The 16,675-nt window shown below is 37.1% G+C and overlaps 1 protein-coding gene across 2 annotated transcripts in view; it reads left to right on the top strand.

Moving 5' to 3' along the window:
• Window positions 1-14,859, top strand: part of PARVA (parvin alpha) — a 123,794-nt gene extending 108,935 nt beyond the window's left edge. For both annotated transcript variants that reach the window (XM_073604061.1, XM_073604062.1), the window contains exons 11-13: window positions 1,323-1,424; window positions 4,525-4,597; window positions 4,687-14,859. In XM_073604061.1, the coding sequence (XP_073460162.1) occupies window positions 1,323-1,424; window positions 4,525-4,597; window positions 4,687-4,763 (252 nt within the window). In that variant the 3' untranslated portion in view covers window positions 4,764-14,859. The remainder of the gene's footprint in view (window positions 1-1,322; window positions 1,425-4,524; window positions 4,598-4,686) is intronic.
• The last annotated feature ends 1,816 nt before the right edge of the window (window positions 14,860-16,675 follow it).

Genomic DNA, 16,675 nt, shown 5'->3' with positions numbered 1-16,675 from the left:
TTTTAACAAATTTCAACAAATTCGTTACTTCGGAAATATCCCAATTAATGGAAACCCGTTTAACAAATTTTTCCGAATATTTGTAAATTTGAATATTCGAAAATTCGTAAGATTGAATATTCGTACATTGAAATATTCTAATTTTCACAAATTAGAAAGTCCAAAAATAAGAACGAAAATTCAAAAGAACGAAAATGAGTACGAATATTCAAAAACCCGAAAATTTGAAAATCTGAAATAATAACTAACTAATAATAACTTAACTATTACTAAATATTAAATGATAGGTATTGGAATTTAATTTAAAATTTAGCTCTTAGTGAGCGTATAGGAATACGAATTTATCCGAAGTTCCGAATTATCCGAAGTAACGAATTCCATATCTGAACGAATGGAAAGTAACGAGTTAATAATAATAAATGACAATATTAATAATAATAAAAACTTTTTATTATTGTTATTATTATTATTATTAATTCATTCCGTTCAATTTGTTTAGATGCGGACTTCGTTATTTCGGAAAATTCGTATTCGTTAAATTGACTAACAGCCAAATTTGAAAGGAAATTCCAATACTTATAATCTAATAGTTAGATATTATTAGTTAGTTAGTAATTATTGAATTTTCCGATTTTCGTTCTTTCAAATTTTCGGATTTTCATTCTTTCTTTCAACTTTTCAAATTTTGGAATTTCCGGATTTTCGGATTTATGAATTTACGAATTTCGATCATAACGATTGACCCGAAAAACGAAAAAAAACAAAAACTAATGAAACGAAAACTAACAAATTTTTCAGCAGTGCACATGTCTAGTTTTTGCGAATGGCAGCACTGCTCTCCAGCTGCTCTCATTCACAACACAAGCCACCAGCTACTACTGTAGTCATCTCCAACTATCTGGTCGGCTGTGGGAGTTTGCGGATTCAGGCTTTTACCAGTACAAAGTGGCCAAGAGGAGGGACAGGGCTATACGGCGAGCAGGGACGTAAAACAGCGAGGGGGCTGTGCCTTCAGTGTTACCTGTACTCTTTCTGTCCCCCTCCCCTCCCTCTTCCCCATAGGACTGCCAATAAATTGGGCTTCTGTCTGGGGTGGAGCTACAGAAAGTACAAACGGAAATAAAAATGTACATTTATTTCTGAACCCCTGCAACAGATTTCAACAGGCACAAGTGTTATGTGCACTGGGGCCCCTGGAGGATTTAGAAAGACTTTTTTTTTAATTTCAGGTGGGAGTTTTTCTGTAAATATACTTGTCCTTAGCTGTGTACCAATTTGGAAGTTGGGAAATTTGTTTTGAAATATGTTTGTGTTGGTCTCAGTTTGCAGATGGTGTGTATCTGGTCCTGTTGATGGGTCTTCTGGAAGGATACTTTGTTCCCCTTTACAATTTCTTTCTGACTCCCGACAGCTTTGAACAGAAGGTAACCATTGGCTGGAAACCTGCAATAGTTTAATACAAAAGTAGAATTGATATCATTCATGTAAATTAGTTACATTGTCTTCGTTTTTTTTCTGCAGAACGCATGTAAGAATTAAAGTTATCATTTATATTTGTAACTAGAAAGTATAACTTGACAGGTAATGTTGAGATGGATTTAAAAGGAACCCAAAAACTTTTTGTTAACCGCTTAAGGACCGGCCCACCCACGTACATTTACTGCGGCAGGGCGGGCCCTTTAGCGTAAAATCACGTACCTGTACGTGATTCTCGTCCTCGGCTCTCGTGCGCGCGTGTGCGCCGCCGGAGACCCCGCGCGGTGGGAACTAATCAGCGGTTTTCCGGCGGACGCGATGGCGATCGTTCGTAGAGAGGCAGAACGGCAGTTTGCCTATGTGAACAAGGCAAACCGCAGTTCTGCCAGAAAGGAAAATTGAGATCTCCTGTTTCTGTTAAGCAGGAACACGGATCTCTATTTTCCTTTAGTCAATGCATTCCCCCCTACAGTTAGAAGGCACACACAGGGAACACATTTAACCCTTTGATCGCCCCCTGATGTTAACCCCTTCCCTACCAGTGTCATTTATACAGTGTCAGTGCAATTTTTTTTTAGCACTGATCACTGTATTGGTGTCACTGGTCCCCAAAAAAGTGTCACTTGGTGTCCAATTTGTCTGCCGCAATGTGTGCAGTCCCGCTAAAAATCGCTGATCGCCGCCATTACTATTAAAAAAAAGTCCCTAGATCTATCCCATAGTTTGTAGACGCTATAACTTTTGCACAAACCAATCAATATACGCTTATTGTTTTTTTGTTTGTTTTCTTTTTACCAAAAACATGTAGCAGAATACATATTGGCCTAAATTTATGAAGAAATAAAAATTTTTTACTTTTTCTTCTATTGGAAATATTTTATACCAGAAAGTAAAAAAAAATATATATATATATTGATTGGTTTGTGCAAAAGTTATAGCGTCTACAAACTATGGGATAGATTTAGGGACTTTTTTTTTTTTAATAGTAATGGCGGCGATCAGCGATTTGTAGCGGGACTGCGACATTGCGACGGACAAACTGGACACCAAGTGACACTTTTTTGGTCCAGTACATTTTGGTCGACTAAAATCATTTTTTTCGTCTAAAAATCGAATGGGTGTAGTTAAATTGTAATGCATTATATAAGCATTTCTCCACAATTTCCAAACTCATTATATACTGCTGGAGTGAAAAATCGAATGTGTTATTATTTATGGTATTAAAGAGGAACTGCAGTCTGCTCACATAATTCTTAATAAAAACATCTTTGCCATTCGGAAAGCTTCCCTCCAACCACTTTGCAATATTATTTTATATATACTGTGATTCTGTACTTGCCAAATATGCTGCAGAAATCTCCCTCCATTGAGTATGGCTGCAGCCATTTTAACTGTGGGCAGCTAAAGCTGCTGCCTGTTCACTTCCTGGATTTACACAGAGGCACACCTCCAGCTCTGCAGCTCTCATTGACCCTCTTATGACTCATCCCCCTCTCCCTTCCTGGCAAACTCTTGAAAGAGCTGTGTATGATATCATAAGCCTAGGCTAATGACTAGACAAGAAACAGGAAGTGGGCTGTATAAGGGATTTACTGGCAGAAAAATAATGTTTTACTATCCAAAGTTAAAACAACAACAAGGGCAGAAGATTTAATAGATGGAAAGATGAAAAAATTACTGAAGTTCCGCTTTAAGCTTCTAGAGATGACTTATTAACCACTGAGATTTGTTGTTTACAAGTTAAAAACATTTTTTTTGCTAGAAAATTACTTAGAACCCCCAAACATTATACATTTTTTTTCTAACACCCTAGAGAATAAAATGGCGGTCGTTGCAATACTTTCTGTCACACAGTATTTGCGCACAAGCTCACTTTTTTTGAAAAAAAATACACTTTTTTCAATTAAAAAGTAAGACAACAGTAAAGTTAGCCCAATTTTGTTTTATATTGTGAAAGGTAATGTAAATTGATACCTAACACGTTTCAAAATTGCGCCCGCTCGTGGAATGGCGACAAACTTTTACCCTTAAAAATCTCCATGGGCGACATTTAAAAAAATTCTACAGGTTGCATGTTTTGAGTTACAGAGGAGGTCTAGGGCTAGAATTATTGCTCTCACTCTAACGATCGCGGCGATACCTCACATGTGTGGTTTGAACACCGTTTTCATATGCGGGCGCTACTCACGTATGCGTTCGCTTCTGCACGCGAGCTTGTCGGGACGGGGCGCGTATAAAAATTTTTTTTTTCTTATGTATTTTACCTTTTAATTTTTACACTGCTTTTTTAAAAAAATGTCACTTTTATTCCTATTACAAGGAAAACATTTTTTTTCTTATTTATTTTACCTTTTAATTTTTACATTGTTTTTTTTTTTTAAATGTCACTTTTATTCCTATTACAAGCATGACAGGACCTCTTAAATATGAGATCTGGGGGTCAAAAAGACCTCAAATCCCATATTTACACTAAAATGCAATAGAAAAAAAAAAAAATTGTCATTTAAAAAAATAATTGAAAAAAAATGGCCCTTTAAGAGCTACAGGCGGAAGTAACGTTTTGATGTCACTTCCGCCCTGCAATGTTATAGAGACGGGTGTGGGGGCCATCTTCCTCTCACTCGTCTCCATGCCCAGCAAGGGTGAAGATCCGGAGCCGTCGGCAGAGGCGGAGGGCACCGGAGCACGGCGAGGAGGGGGGGCCTCTCCCGCCGCCGATAAAAGTGATCTTGCGGCGAATTCGCCGCAGAGACCACTTTTATCTGAAACCGGACCGCTCGCTGAAGAAGAGGATACCGGGGTGATGGTAGCTATCTGCTGCCATAACAACGATACTCCTCTTCAAATCAATGCTCCCCCCTCACTGCTGGGTCCAAGGGCCGCAACCAATGGGGGGGGGGGGGGGATGCATATGGCCTTAGGGCTGTAGGTTGGGCATTAGGACTTTAGACTGAATACCAAATTAAATGTAGAGGATTTTTTTTTTTTTTTGCCTTGAACTGTTCTTGGATAACATTAAAAAAAAAAAAATGATTTTCCTATTGTCAGGTCCTCAATGTATCGTTTTCCTTTGAGCTCATGCAAGATGGCGGTCTGGAGAAACCAAAGCCAAGGCCGGAAGGTCGGTTATGTTATTGTTGTTGCCGTTTCCGCGCTAATGTTTCTTTTGAATTGAATTCTGACCTCCTGGCTTTTGTGTTCTACCTACAGACATTGTCAACTGCGACTTGAAATCCACTCTCCGCGTCTTGTACAATCTCTTCACCAAGTATCGAAGTCTGGAGTAAAAAAAAAAAAAAAGCACTCGACCTCCGGAATTCACATCTAAAGATAATGATCCATCGATACTTCTTCATTCCTGTTAGTGGTGTTTACTTACCGCTGGAGAAAAAGAAGAAAAAAAAAAAGGGAACATTTTTGTATTATTTTTATTTTCTATTGCACAAAGAAACTTGATATTGTGAGTCGTAAAAAAAAAAGGCGACTCGCAAGAAAAAAAAAGAAAAAAAAAAAAAGCATTTCAAATTAGCGAGGGCTAACGAAGTTCCCCCCGCTGTTATAGGGATCATTTATTAATCTGTATGGTTAGGATGGCGGCAATCGTTCTGGAATCACACTCATTCTGGCTGCTGCTTTTAGTCACAGTCATGAATGTTTTTGATTTACAGGTTTAGCCTTCCAAAAACTCAAAGAGGTGTATTTATTAAAAAAAATAATAATTGCATAAGCTGTCCATCTGTGTAAGTGGGGGAAAAATACTGCATTATGGCCACTAGATGGAGATGAGAAGCCTAATTATTTCCCAAAATACTCAGCACCATCTAGTGGCCTTAATGCATTATTTTCCCCTAACACTGCTTTTTTTTTTTTTTTTTGAATAATATTCATTCGGCAGAAAATATAGCCTGAGAACATTTGATTGCCCCATGCACACAGATCAAAATTTCATGCCATTTTATTTTTTATTTTTTTATAAATACACCTCAAAGTGATTTACAGTTTTAGCCTACCAAAAAACTCAAAGTGGGGTATTTATATAAAAAAAATAATTGCATAGCTGACCATCTATTAAAACTGCATGTAAATTCTGTTGATTGAATGTTATCCATTGGATAAAAGAGCAAATGGGGAAAATACTGCATTATTGCCACTAGATGGAGATGAGGAGCCTACCCTTTTCCCAAAATTTTCAGCACCACCTAGTGGCCTTAATTCATTATTTTCCCCCTTTTTTTAAATTTTTTTAAATAACATTCATTCGGCAGAAAATATAGCCTGAGGACATTCGATTGCCCCATGCACACAGATCAGATTTTCATGCCGTTTTATTTTTTTATAAATACACCTCAAAGTGATTTACAGGGTTAGCCTACCAAAAACTTAAAAGTGTTGTATTTATTAAAAAAAATAATTGCATAGCTGTCCATCTATTAAAACTGCAAGTATAGTCTGCAGATCAAATGTTATCCATTGAAAAAAACTGTGTAAGTGGGAAAAAAATACTGCATTATGGCCACTAGATGGAGATGAGGAGCCTACTTATTTCCCAAAATACTCAGCACCACCTAGTCGCCTTAATGCATTATTTTCCCCTTTTGTGCCTTTTTTACTGAAATTTTCACTGTTGATTTATGCAATCCATCATAAAGGTCCGATATTTTCAAAGGAGGGAGGTTGAAGGTTTCTTAAGCTGGCATTCATTTTTTTTATTATTATATATATATATATATATATATAATATATATATATATATATATATATATATATATATATATATATATATATATATATATATATATTTTCTCTATGTTTAGTCCAACTGATATGCCTTTTGTCTTTTTTAACTCTACATTTCATTTTTTTATAGAAAAAGAATTGGCTGTTAATTTTTTTTTTTTTTTGAGAAATGAAAAGCAGCTCTCTATAAATTGGCCTGTTAGTTTGATTATAGGGTTAGCACCTAGTGAAAATGGTCACATAGCTGATTATTATTAAATTTTTTTTACTGTATTTATTAATCAGAGAAGGCATGAATCAATAAAATATTGTGGAAGGTGGAAAATAGTAAAATTGTCTTCTTTATCTTATTTATGTTTGCCCTGAAAAAGAAGGGAGACCTTTTTTTTTGTACTTTGGGGCAAAAAAAGGTCTAACTCCTTTCTTACTATTTTTCCACTGTCCACAATATTTTGTTGATTCATCCCTGATTAATAATACAATAATAATTAAATATTTTTTGATTAGGAAAAGCCTATGTGTTTTTTTTTGGGGGGGGGGCCTCCCCCCTTCTTCAGGGCAAGCATATAAGATAATACGGAAGACGATTTTATTATTTTCCAACCTTCACAATATTTTGTTGATTCATGCCTTTTTTGATTAATAACATAGTAGTAATTAAATGGTTTTTGATTAAGAAGAACCAATGCGTTTTTTGGGACAAAAAAAAGGACTCCCCCCTTTTTCAGGGCAAACGTATAAAAGATGAAAAAGAAAACAATTTTACTATTTTCCACAATATTTTATTGATCCATGCCTTTTCTGATTAATAATACAGTAATCATTTAAAAAAAATATTTGATTAATAAAAGCTAAAATGCATTTTTGGGGCAAAAAAAAGGCCCCCCCCCTTCTTCAGGGCAAACATATATAAGATAATAAGGAAGACGATTTTACTATTTTCCAACCTTCACAACATTTTCACAACATTTTGTTGATTCATGCCTTTTATAATTAATAAAATAGTAATAATTAAATGTTTTTTGATTAAGAAGAGCCAATGGGTTTTTTTGGGGGAAAAAAAAGGACTCCCCCCTTTTTCAGGGCAAACATATATAAGATAAAGAAGACAATTTTACTATTTTCCACCTTCCACAATATTTTATTGATCCATGCCCTTTCTGATTAATAATACAGTAATAATTTTAAAAAAATTGATTAATAAAAGCCAATGCATTTTTGGGGGAAAAAAAAGGCCTCCCCCCTTCTTCAGGGCAAACGTATAAAAGATGATAAAGAAGACAATTTTACTATTTTCCCACCTTCCACAATATTTTATTGATCCATGCCTTTTCTGATTAATAATACAGTAATAATTCAAAAAAAAAAAAAATTGATTAAGAAAAGCCCATGCATTTTTGGGGCAAAAAAAAGCCCCCCCCCTACTTCAGGGCAAATATAGATAAGATGATAAAGAAGACAATTTTACTGTTTTCCACCTTCCACAATGTTTTATTGATTCATGTCTTTTATGATTAATAATATAGTAATAAGAATAGTAATTATAAAAGACAAGAATCAAAAAAAAATATTGTGAAAGGTGGAAAGTAGTCAATAAAAATTGTACAGTTTCATCAACTACTTATCATCACATTTGGGGGGGGGGGGGTGTGTGAATATGGGCTCTCCATTCTTCAGGGCTAACATATAAGAGATAATAGAGAAAACAGAAAAAAAAAATAATAATAACAGAATTGTTTTTTTTCTGTCTTCTCTCTTATTTTTTACATGTTGACCTTGAAGAATGGGGAGGCCTTTTCCCCCCTAAAAATGTTGGTGGAAGGTGGAAAGCAGTTGATAGAATTGTACAGTTCCACCTTCCACAGCACTTTATTATTTTATGCATTACTCGATGAATAATAAAGTAATAATAATAGTTATCGTAAAAGGCAAGAATCAATAAAATATTGTGAAAGGTGAAAAATAGTCAATAAAATTGTACAGTTTATTAAGAATTTCCACGTTCCACAATATTTTATTGATTCATGCCTTTAATGATTAATAATATAGTAATAATAATAGTAATCATAAACGACGGGGATCACTAAAATATTGTAAAAAGATGGAAAATAGTCAAAAAAACTGTACAAATTATGTCATTTTCACTTTCCACAATATTTTATTGCTTCGTGCCTTTAATGATTAATAATATAATAATAATTCTTGTAATCATAAAGGACGGGAATCACTAAAATATTGTAAAAAGATGGAAAATAGTCAAAAAAACTGTACAAATTATGTCATTTTCACTTTCCACAATATTTTATTGCTTCTTGCCTTTAATGATTAATAATATAATAATAATTATAGTAATAATGAAAAGGCAGGAATCAATATCATTTTGTAAAATGTGGAAAATAGTCAAAAGAAATTGGGCAATTTATTAATTGCGTTTACACTTCCACCAACACATTTCAGGGGCGAAAACGGCCCCCCTAATCTTCGGGGCTAATATATAAAATTAGACAGAAAAAAAAATAATAATAATATAATAATAAAAGTAATAAAAGTAGTTTTGTTTTTTCTGTCTTCTCTATTTTTCAAATGTGAGCCCTGAAGAATGGGGACAACTTTTTTTTTTTTTTTATATGTAAGCCCTGAAGAATAGGGACACCTTTTTCCCCTAAAAAATACTGGATATTCTTAATCAAAAACTTTTTTTTTAATAATTGTCGAGCTGTGTGACCATTCCTACTGGGCGCTCTTATTTCTATGCTCAAAAACACATTATTTGTTGTGTGGCAGCCAAAGACTTATAACAGGTCTCTATATATTGGACCTCCACTTCTAGGTTGTTCACCTTAAAGGAGAACCACCTTTCTGTACAGATAAAAATCTCATCTTTCATTCCAGTGCTACCTTACATCCACCAGATATCAGACTCAGGGCTATTTCCAACAATCATTTCATAAACGGAACTGACTTTATCTAACAGGAATAGTACATTCTAATTTAATGCTAAAACACAAATTTCGGGTAAAGGAAATGCGTGCGCCTATTGTGTGTGATTATTTTAAGATGGAAAAATAGACACAAGAAATGGTTCTACACACAATCGGAAAAAGGAAAAACAATCCCAGTTTTACAAAGTTGTTTTTTTTTTTAATTTGTGATGACTGCTTTTTCAAAATTTGACTTTTTATTTTATTTTATGTTCTACAAACAATCGGAAAAAGGAAAAAACAATCACAGTTTTACAAAGTTTTTTTTTTTTTTTTTTTTTTTTTTTTAATTTGTGATGACTGCTTTTTCAAAATTTGACTTTTTATTTTATTTTATGTTCTACAAACAATCGGAAAAAGGAAAAAACAATCACAGTTTTACAAAGTTTTTTTTTTTTTTTTTTAATTTGTGATGACTGCTTTTTCAAAATTTGACTTTTTATTTTATTTTATGTTCTACACACAATCGAAAAAAGGAAAAAACAATCCCAGTTTTACAACGTTTTGTTTTTTTTTTTTTAATTCGTGATGACTGCTTTTTCAAAATTGAATTTTTTTTTTTTATTATTATTTATTTAAATTTTTATTTTCTGGAACAACTGACTTGAAATCGATTTAGGACAGCTATATCATGTTATCTATATGAATATTTTGTAAATTGGGGGGGGGGGGAGTAGTCTTTTACCGTTTCCAAACCACAAAGAGTCTTTACTTTAAAACTTTTAAAAGACTTTTTGAAAACTTTAGAACTTTAAAGCTTAAATGTACTTTTTAGGGCGTGCAGCTGATTCCAGATGTTTAAATAGCATCCCCTTTGACTGCAGGGAGGCACATAAATGATATGCGAAGACCTAAAACCGTATAAAATTAAGCATAGCTTCTTTTTTTTTTTTTTTTTTAATCAAATAATTTTTTTTTTAAATGTTTTTGTTACATACAAAAAAAGAAAAGAAAATGACAACAAACAAAAAAAAAGGGACCTCTGTCCTATCAGCCCTCCCAATCTGTTTTAAGCTGAATATTTATATTGAATTAAAAGGTAGATTTGATGATTATGCATAGCTTACGATCGAACTTAAAGTGCATCTAAAGCCAAAACATTTAGTTTTAGTTTTGGATGGATTGGTGAGGGGTTAGAACCTCTGCCAGATTTTTATTTCTATTTTTGTCCCCGCTGGGTAGATTCGCCCTCTCTACTTGTCCTGGTGACCAGGACTAAAAAATGAAGGAAAATTCAAATGTTTCAGTTGTCACTAGGAGGGGAAATCTTCCAATGATGACACTGGTGACAACAAAGTTGGGAATTTCTAGTGAGATTTCCACTCACTTCCTGTCATTGTTATAGAACAGGAAGTGATGGGAAAATGTGACACAGAAGGCAAAAAAAAAAAAAAGCAGCCCAGGGTTTTTAACCTTTTCCCACTCTATCCAAGATGCAAAAAAATATTTGGGCATTAGATACACTTTAATTATAAAATGATGCTTAAAGCTGAACTCCAAATTCACAAAAATATTCTTGAAACCTGGTGTGTTTTGTGTATTTCTACCTGTACAGTAATTCAGAGTGAGACTTCCTGCATTAAAGACCGCTCCCTGCTGCCCTCTCTCCTTGTGCAGGGTGACTGGTCTGGTCCCTGCCCCCTCCTGCAGTTTTCTGCAGGAAGCCTGTAGTGGGTGGAGCCTGCTGGGTCACTCCCACAGCTCTGCTCTCTCTCTCCTTGTGCAGGGTGACCGGTCTTGTCTCCGCCCCCTCCAGCAGTTTTCTTCAGGCAGCTTGTTGTAGGTGGGGCCTGCTGGGCCCCTCCCACATATCTGCTCTTTCTCCTTGCGCAGGATGACTGGTCTTGTCTCCGCCCCTTCCTGTTGTTCTCTTTAGCGGGTGGAGCTTGCTGCTCTCTGCACAGGTTATGCACAGCACAGTGATGACGTCACTGCTACTCTTACAAGATAATATCTTGACTTACAAAGGCATTTAGTGTACACAAAGTGGATTTATATCCTTTGTGGCTTTTAAAAAAATATATATATATTTAGATTAACCGCTTGCGGACCAGCCGCCGCAGTTTTACTGCGGCAGGTTGGCTCCGCTGCACGAAATCACGTTATTGTTACGGACGTGAGCTCCGTAAGTCCGACCGTACCCGCTATCGTCTAACGGAGAGGAAGAACGGGGAAATGCTGATGTAAACAAGCATTTCCCCGTTCTGCTTAGTGACACTGATCTCTGCTCCCTGTAATCGGGAGCGGTGATCAGTGACGTGTCACACATAGCCCCTCCCCCCCCACAGTTAGAACACATCCCTAGGACACACCTGCAGCGCCCCCTCCTGGTTAACCCCTTCACTGCCAGTCACATTTACACAGTAATCAGTACATTTTTAATCGCACTGATCGCTGTATACATGTGAATGGTCCCAAAATAGCGCCAAAAGTGTCCGATCTGTCCGCCATAATGTCACAGTCAAGATAAAAATCGCAGATCGCCGCCATTACTAGTAAAAAAAAAATTATTAATAAAATGCCATAAAACTATCCCCTATTTTGTAAACACTATAACTTTTGCGCAAGCCAATCAATAAACGCTTATTGCGATTTTTTTTTTACCAAATATATGTAGAAGAATACATATCGGCCTAAACTGAGAAAAAAAATGTTTTGTTTCTTTTTTATATTTTTTGGGGATATTTATTATAGCAAAAAAGTAAAAAATATTGCTTTTTTTCAAAATTGTCGCTCTTTTTTTTTTATAGCGCAAAAAATAAAAATCACAGAGGTGATCAAATACCACCGAAAGAAAGCTCTATTTGTGGGGGAAAAAAAAGGATGTCAATTTTGTTTGGGAGCCGGGTCGCACGACCGCGCAATTGTCAGTTAAAGCGACGCAGCGCCGAATCGCGAAAAGGTGCTCTGGTCTTTTGCCAGCCAAATCCTCCGGGGCTGAAGTGGTTAAATATTTTTTTGCATCTGGAGTTCAGCTTTAATCTAGCACTCAGGGTCTAATCTAAATATTTCAGCCCCCTTTTCGTTTCCATGTAGGAATTTTCTGCCGGATTGCAGACAGTTCTTTGCCGCTTGATAAATGAAAACCTGCAGCTGGTTAGCGCTAATAATATAATAGTTTTTTTGCAAAACTCTGCTAATGAATAATGAGTGCAAGCTTATAATTACCCGCTGGGAGAATTAAGACGGAGAAATGTATATATGAAAAAAATCACGCTGCGCGCCATTAATCTGCCTCCGATACACAAACACACATACCGCCCCATCGCAGGCTCTCAAATTATGATCCATAACAACGTTTATTAACCCCCGCAGGGTCTGTCGGATGGGTTAATTACCAGTCATGTTCCCGTGTGTGAAAAGGTGCTATGTTTATCCACGTATCACACGCCACGAATGTACTACAGAGTGCCGTTCCGGTAATAATATAGAATGCCTATTGTGATAATTGCCGCATAACCTTGAAAATTAGCTGCTTTCCATCAACCGCCAATGCTTTTTTATTTTTTTTATTTCCTGCATCCTTTTATGAGTTTTTTTTTTTTTCTCTCTTTTTAATTGTGACACTTAAGGCTGAAAATATTTTTATACGCTTTTATTAATCACATGTATTAATTTATTTTTTTAATAGTCTTGATTGCATGTAAAGAACCACAAATAAGCAGACATTCGACAAAATTATTTTTTTCCCTGTCTCATATATATGTCGGAATTATTCACTTAAGTGTTTTTTTATTTTATTCCGTATATATTCCATTTTTTATAAAGCTAAATTGTATTTTATGAGCTAAAGATGTATTAATAACAGGTTTAAAGGGAGACACAACTGTAAAGAAAAATATATATTTCATTTTTTTTTTTTTTTTTTTTATCTTTGCCATAGGCAAGCCAATGTTTCGGAAGCAATGCCACGCACTCATGCATCAAATAAAGTTGCAGATGGCAACGACTGTCAGGTGACCATGCGCATTATATTCCAACCCACCGTTTCTTAACCTCTTAAACATGGAGGAACCCTTTAAATAACTTTCCCGGTCTAAAGGGAATCCCCGCTAAAATGTACTATATTTACAACTCATGATACATACTGTGATGGTCAGTGGGAAGGATGCTCCTTACGCACTCATGCATCAAATAAAGTTGCAGATGGCAACGACAGTCAGGTGACCATGCGCGTTATATTCCAACCCAGCATTTCTCAACCTTTTCAGCATGGAGGAACCCTTGAAATAACTTCCCCGGTCTCAGGGAATCCCCCCCCACACACACGCTAAAATGTACTATATTTACAACTCATGATACATACTGTGATGGTCAGTGGGAAGGATGCTCCTTACACTTGTGATTATTGGGAAGAATTACCCCCTTACAGATAGCTAAAAAGATCATTGGTGTCAGTAGGAACTTATCTGAGAAGCAGAAATTGCTCATTGCTCAATGAACCCCTAGCAACCTCTGGAGGAACCCTAGGGTTCCATGGATCCCTGGTTGAGAAACCTTGGTCTGGACCAAACTTTCTCAGTCCTTTTACCCCAGAGGAACCCACTGGTGGTCAACGGGAAGAATGCCCTTTACATCGATGGTTAGAAGGCCACCCTTCCAAAGAGTTAAAAAGATCAATGGTGTCATGATACTGGCTCTGCCAAGTGGTTTTGGACCAAGGCATCATCAGATGAGAGGTCAATCAGCCACAGTTCAAGGAACCCCTAGAAACTTCTAGAGGAACCCTACGGTTCTATGGAATCCTGGTTGAGAAACCCTGTTCCAACCTGCTGAAAATTGTTCTCTGGCTCAGCAGCTGTGCATAAAAACAGTGGTGTCCTCACATGGGAAGGAAGATATTGCTGTTTTGTTGGACGTCTGTGAAGGTTCTCATTTATCCAGGTCATGTTTATCTAGTAGTAGTACTTAGTCTCAGTGGAGCGGTGCTGTAATGTTGAAAATGTTTCAAAGCTTCTCCAAGCCACTTCTTCACTTCTAATAAGATTCAGAAAGCTACTGCAGCCCTTATATCCACACAGGTAGCATTGACACATTAGTCAAGGGTTTCGTAACTAGGGTTCCCCCAGAGGTTGCTCGGGGTTCCTTGAGCAATTTTTGCCTCTTAGATAAGTTCCCACTGACACCATTGATCTTTTTAAGTATCTGTAAGGGGGTAATTCTGATAACCACAAGTGAAAGGATCATTCCTCCCACTGACCTTCACGGTAATCTATCATGAGTTGTAGATATAGTCATTTTAGCAGGGGTTCTTTCAAACTGGAAAGTTATTTCAAGGGTTCCTCTGTGTTGAAAAGGTTGAGAAAGCCTGATTTATTCCAATAATAATGGAACTTGTCAAGGTAGATGTTGATTGTCCAAGAACAGGATGGAGGTGGAGCCACCCTGTTTTAGTTACATAACTGCAGCCTTGGCGGCAGTCTGTTTATGTGTTAATCGTTAGAGTCATGGGGCTTCGTAGATCTCCTCACACCAAGGTTGGGATTATCTAACTATGCCTCAGAGTTGGTGGTCAGGAGTAATAAAAAAAATAAACTTTGGTAAGTGAGAAGAGGAAAAAAAAATGCTTCATCCTTGTTGATAGTGGAACAGATCTCCTGACACCAAGGTTGGGAATATTTAACTAAGCCCCAGGGTTGATGGTCAGGAATAGTAAAAAAAATAATCTAGCATCTGTGGTGAGAAGAGGAGTAATGCTGCATCCTGACTAACCTATGTAACTATGGGTGAAGGATTGTGTATATGGGATTGTATTTTTTATTTTTTTTGGTTGAACTAGATGAACTTGTCTTTTTTCAACCTGACTAACTATGTGACTTTGTAACTATGCATCCTTGATGATAGTGGCACAAACAGTGCTGGTGTGGGTGGGAGGAATAGGACCCAATCAATGGTATCAGTGGGTGAAATAGTGCCCATCAATGGTGCCAATAGGAGGAATAGTGCCCCGTCGTTGTTGTTATTGGGAGGTATAGGTCCCCTTTGTTGATGTCAATGTTGATGTCAAAGGGAGGAAAAGTGCCCCATTACTGGTGTCATTGGGAGGAATTTAACCCAATCAGTGGTATCAGTAGGAGAAATAGTGTCCATCATTGGTGTCATTGGGAGGAATAGTAATACTTCATATTCCCATCGCACGCGTTCCTAGTATAAGCTCTCAAGGTTTGGGTGCTGCAGCAACAACCAGCTGGATACTGGTTCAAGTAACAATGTAGATATTTGCCAGCACACCAAGGATCGGCAAAAAGTGGCGTCCAAACGGGTAGTTTATTGCATGATCACAACACAAGAAAGGTGCAAGGTTTCGGAGTCACGCAGGACCCCTTCGTCACATGCCTGATGAAGGGGTCCTGCGTGACTCCGAAACATTGCACCTTTTTTTGTGTTGTGATCATGCAATAAACTACCCGTTTGGACGCCAATTTGTGCCGATCCTTGGTGTGCTGGCAAATATCTACATTGGGAGGAATAGGATCCAGTCAGTGGTCTTAGTGGGAGAAATAGTGCCCATGAACGGTGTTAGTAGGAGGAATAGTGCCCAGTCATTGTTGTTATTGGGAGAAGTAGGCCCCCATCGTTGATGTCAAATGGAAGGAATGGTGCCCCATCATTGCTGTTATTGGAAGGAATAGTGCCCCATTGCTAGTATCATTGGAAGGAATAGGGCCCCATTGTTGGTGTCAGTTGGAAAAATAGCGCCCCATTGTTGGTGTCAACTAGGGTGGTTCCACAACTTTCACATCTCCCATCCCTTTCTTGGGCAATCACCATCTGCCTTGACACATTTCACGGTGATTGGATTTAGGTGTCTGTTCTACCTGTGTGGATATAAATGTTGGGGTATCCTCCTGACACCCATTAGAACTGAAGAAGTGGGTGGGAGAAGCTACGAAACATCTTCAACATTACAGAACAAGCCCAGTTGAATGTGACCAACTATTACTAGATATGTGTTGTTGGACATTTATTTGCCTGTGTGTGGCTTGCATCGGTCTGGGCATTGTAGAATTGCACGGCATCACAAAAGCTGGTTGATTCAAGGCATGTATATTAACGTAACTCTGCGTGTAATAGTAATATTAGATTGCTTGTGCACTTCTTCGCTTTACTAAATTTTTGAAGGTACTGTCCTGTTAGGCAGGCCAGTTGAGCAACATATAGCTTGTATAATCAATACATGGGGGATTTTAGTTTGCAGCCCCCATCAACAGTTTTCCAATCTGTTTTTAGCTAAGTGGCCTAAAGACACACTATCCTTTGCGCATTTAGGATAATAGTCCTGATAGCCAAACCCCACCACCAAGGAAAAGTAACCCAACTATGCTCACCACCTGTCCATTTTTCTGCCTTCTCCACCTCTCCACTCCATGGTGGCAGAGATTACCCAAGTGGATGACGTGACCAACCTCCCGCCAAGAGTTAAGGCCTGACCCATGCTCCCCCACTGTTCTTCAGACTTTGGGGGGGGGGGACAGATGGGG

This window comes from Aquarana catesbeiana, linkage group LG11 (assembly GCF_042186555.1).
Source record: "Aquarana catesbeiana isolate 2022-GZ linkage group LG11, ASM4218655v1, whole genome shotgun sequence".
NCBI classification, from domain to species: domain Eukaryota; kingdom Metazoa; phylum Chordata; class Amphibia; order Anura; family Ranidae; genus Aquarana; species Aquarana catesbeiana.
The sequence above is the reverse complement of the archived record's forward strand: the minus strand, read 5'-3'. Positions and strand labels throughout refer to the sequence as shown.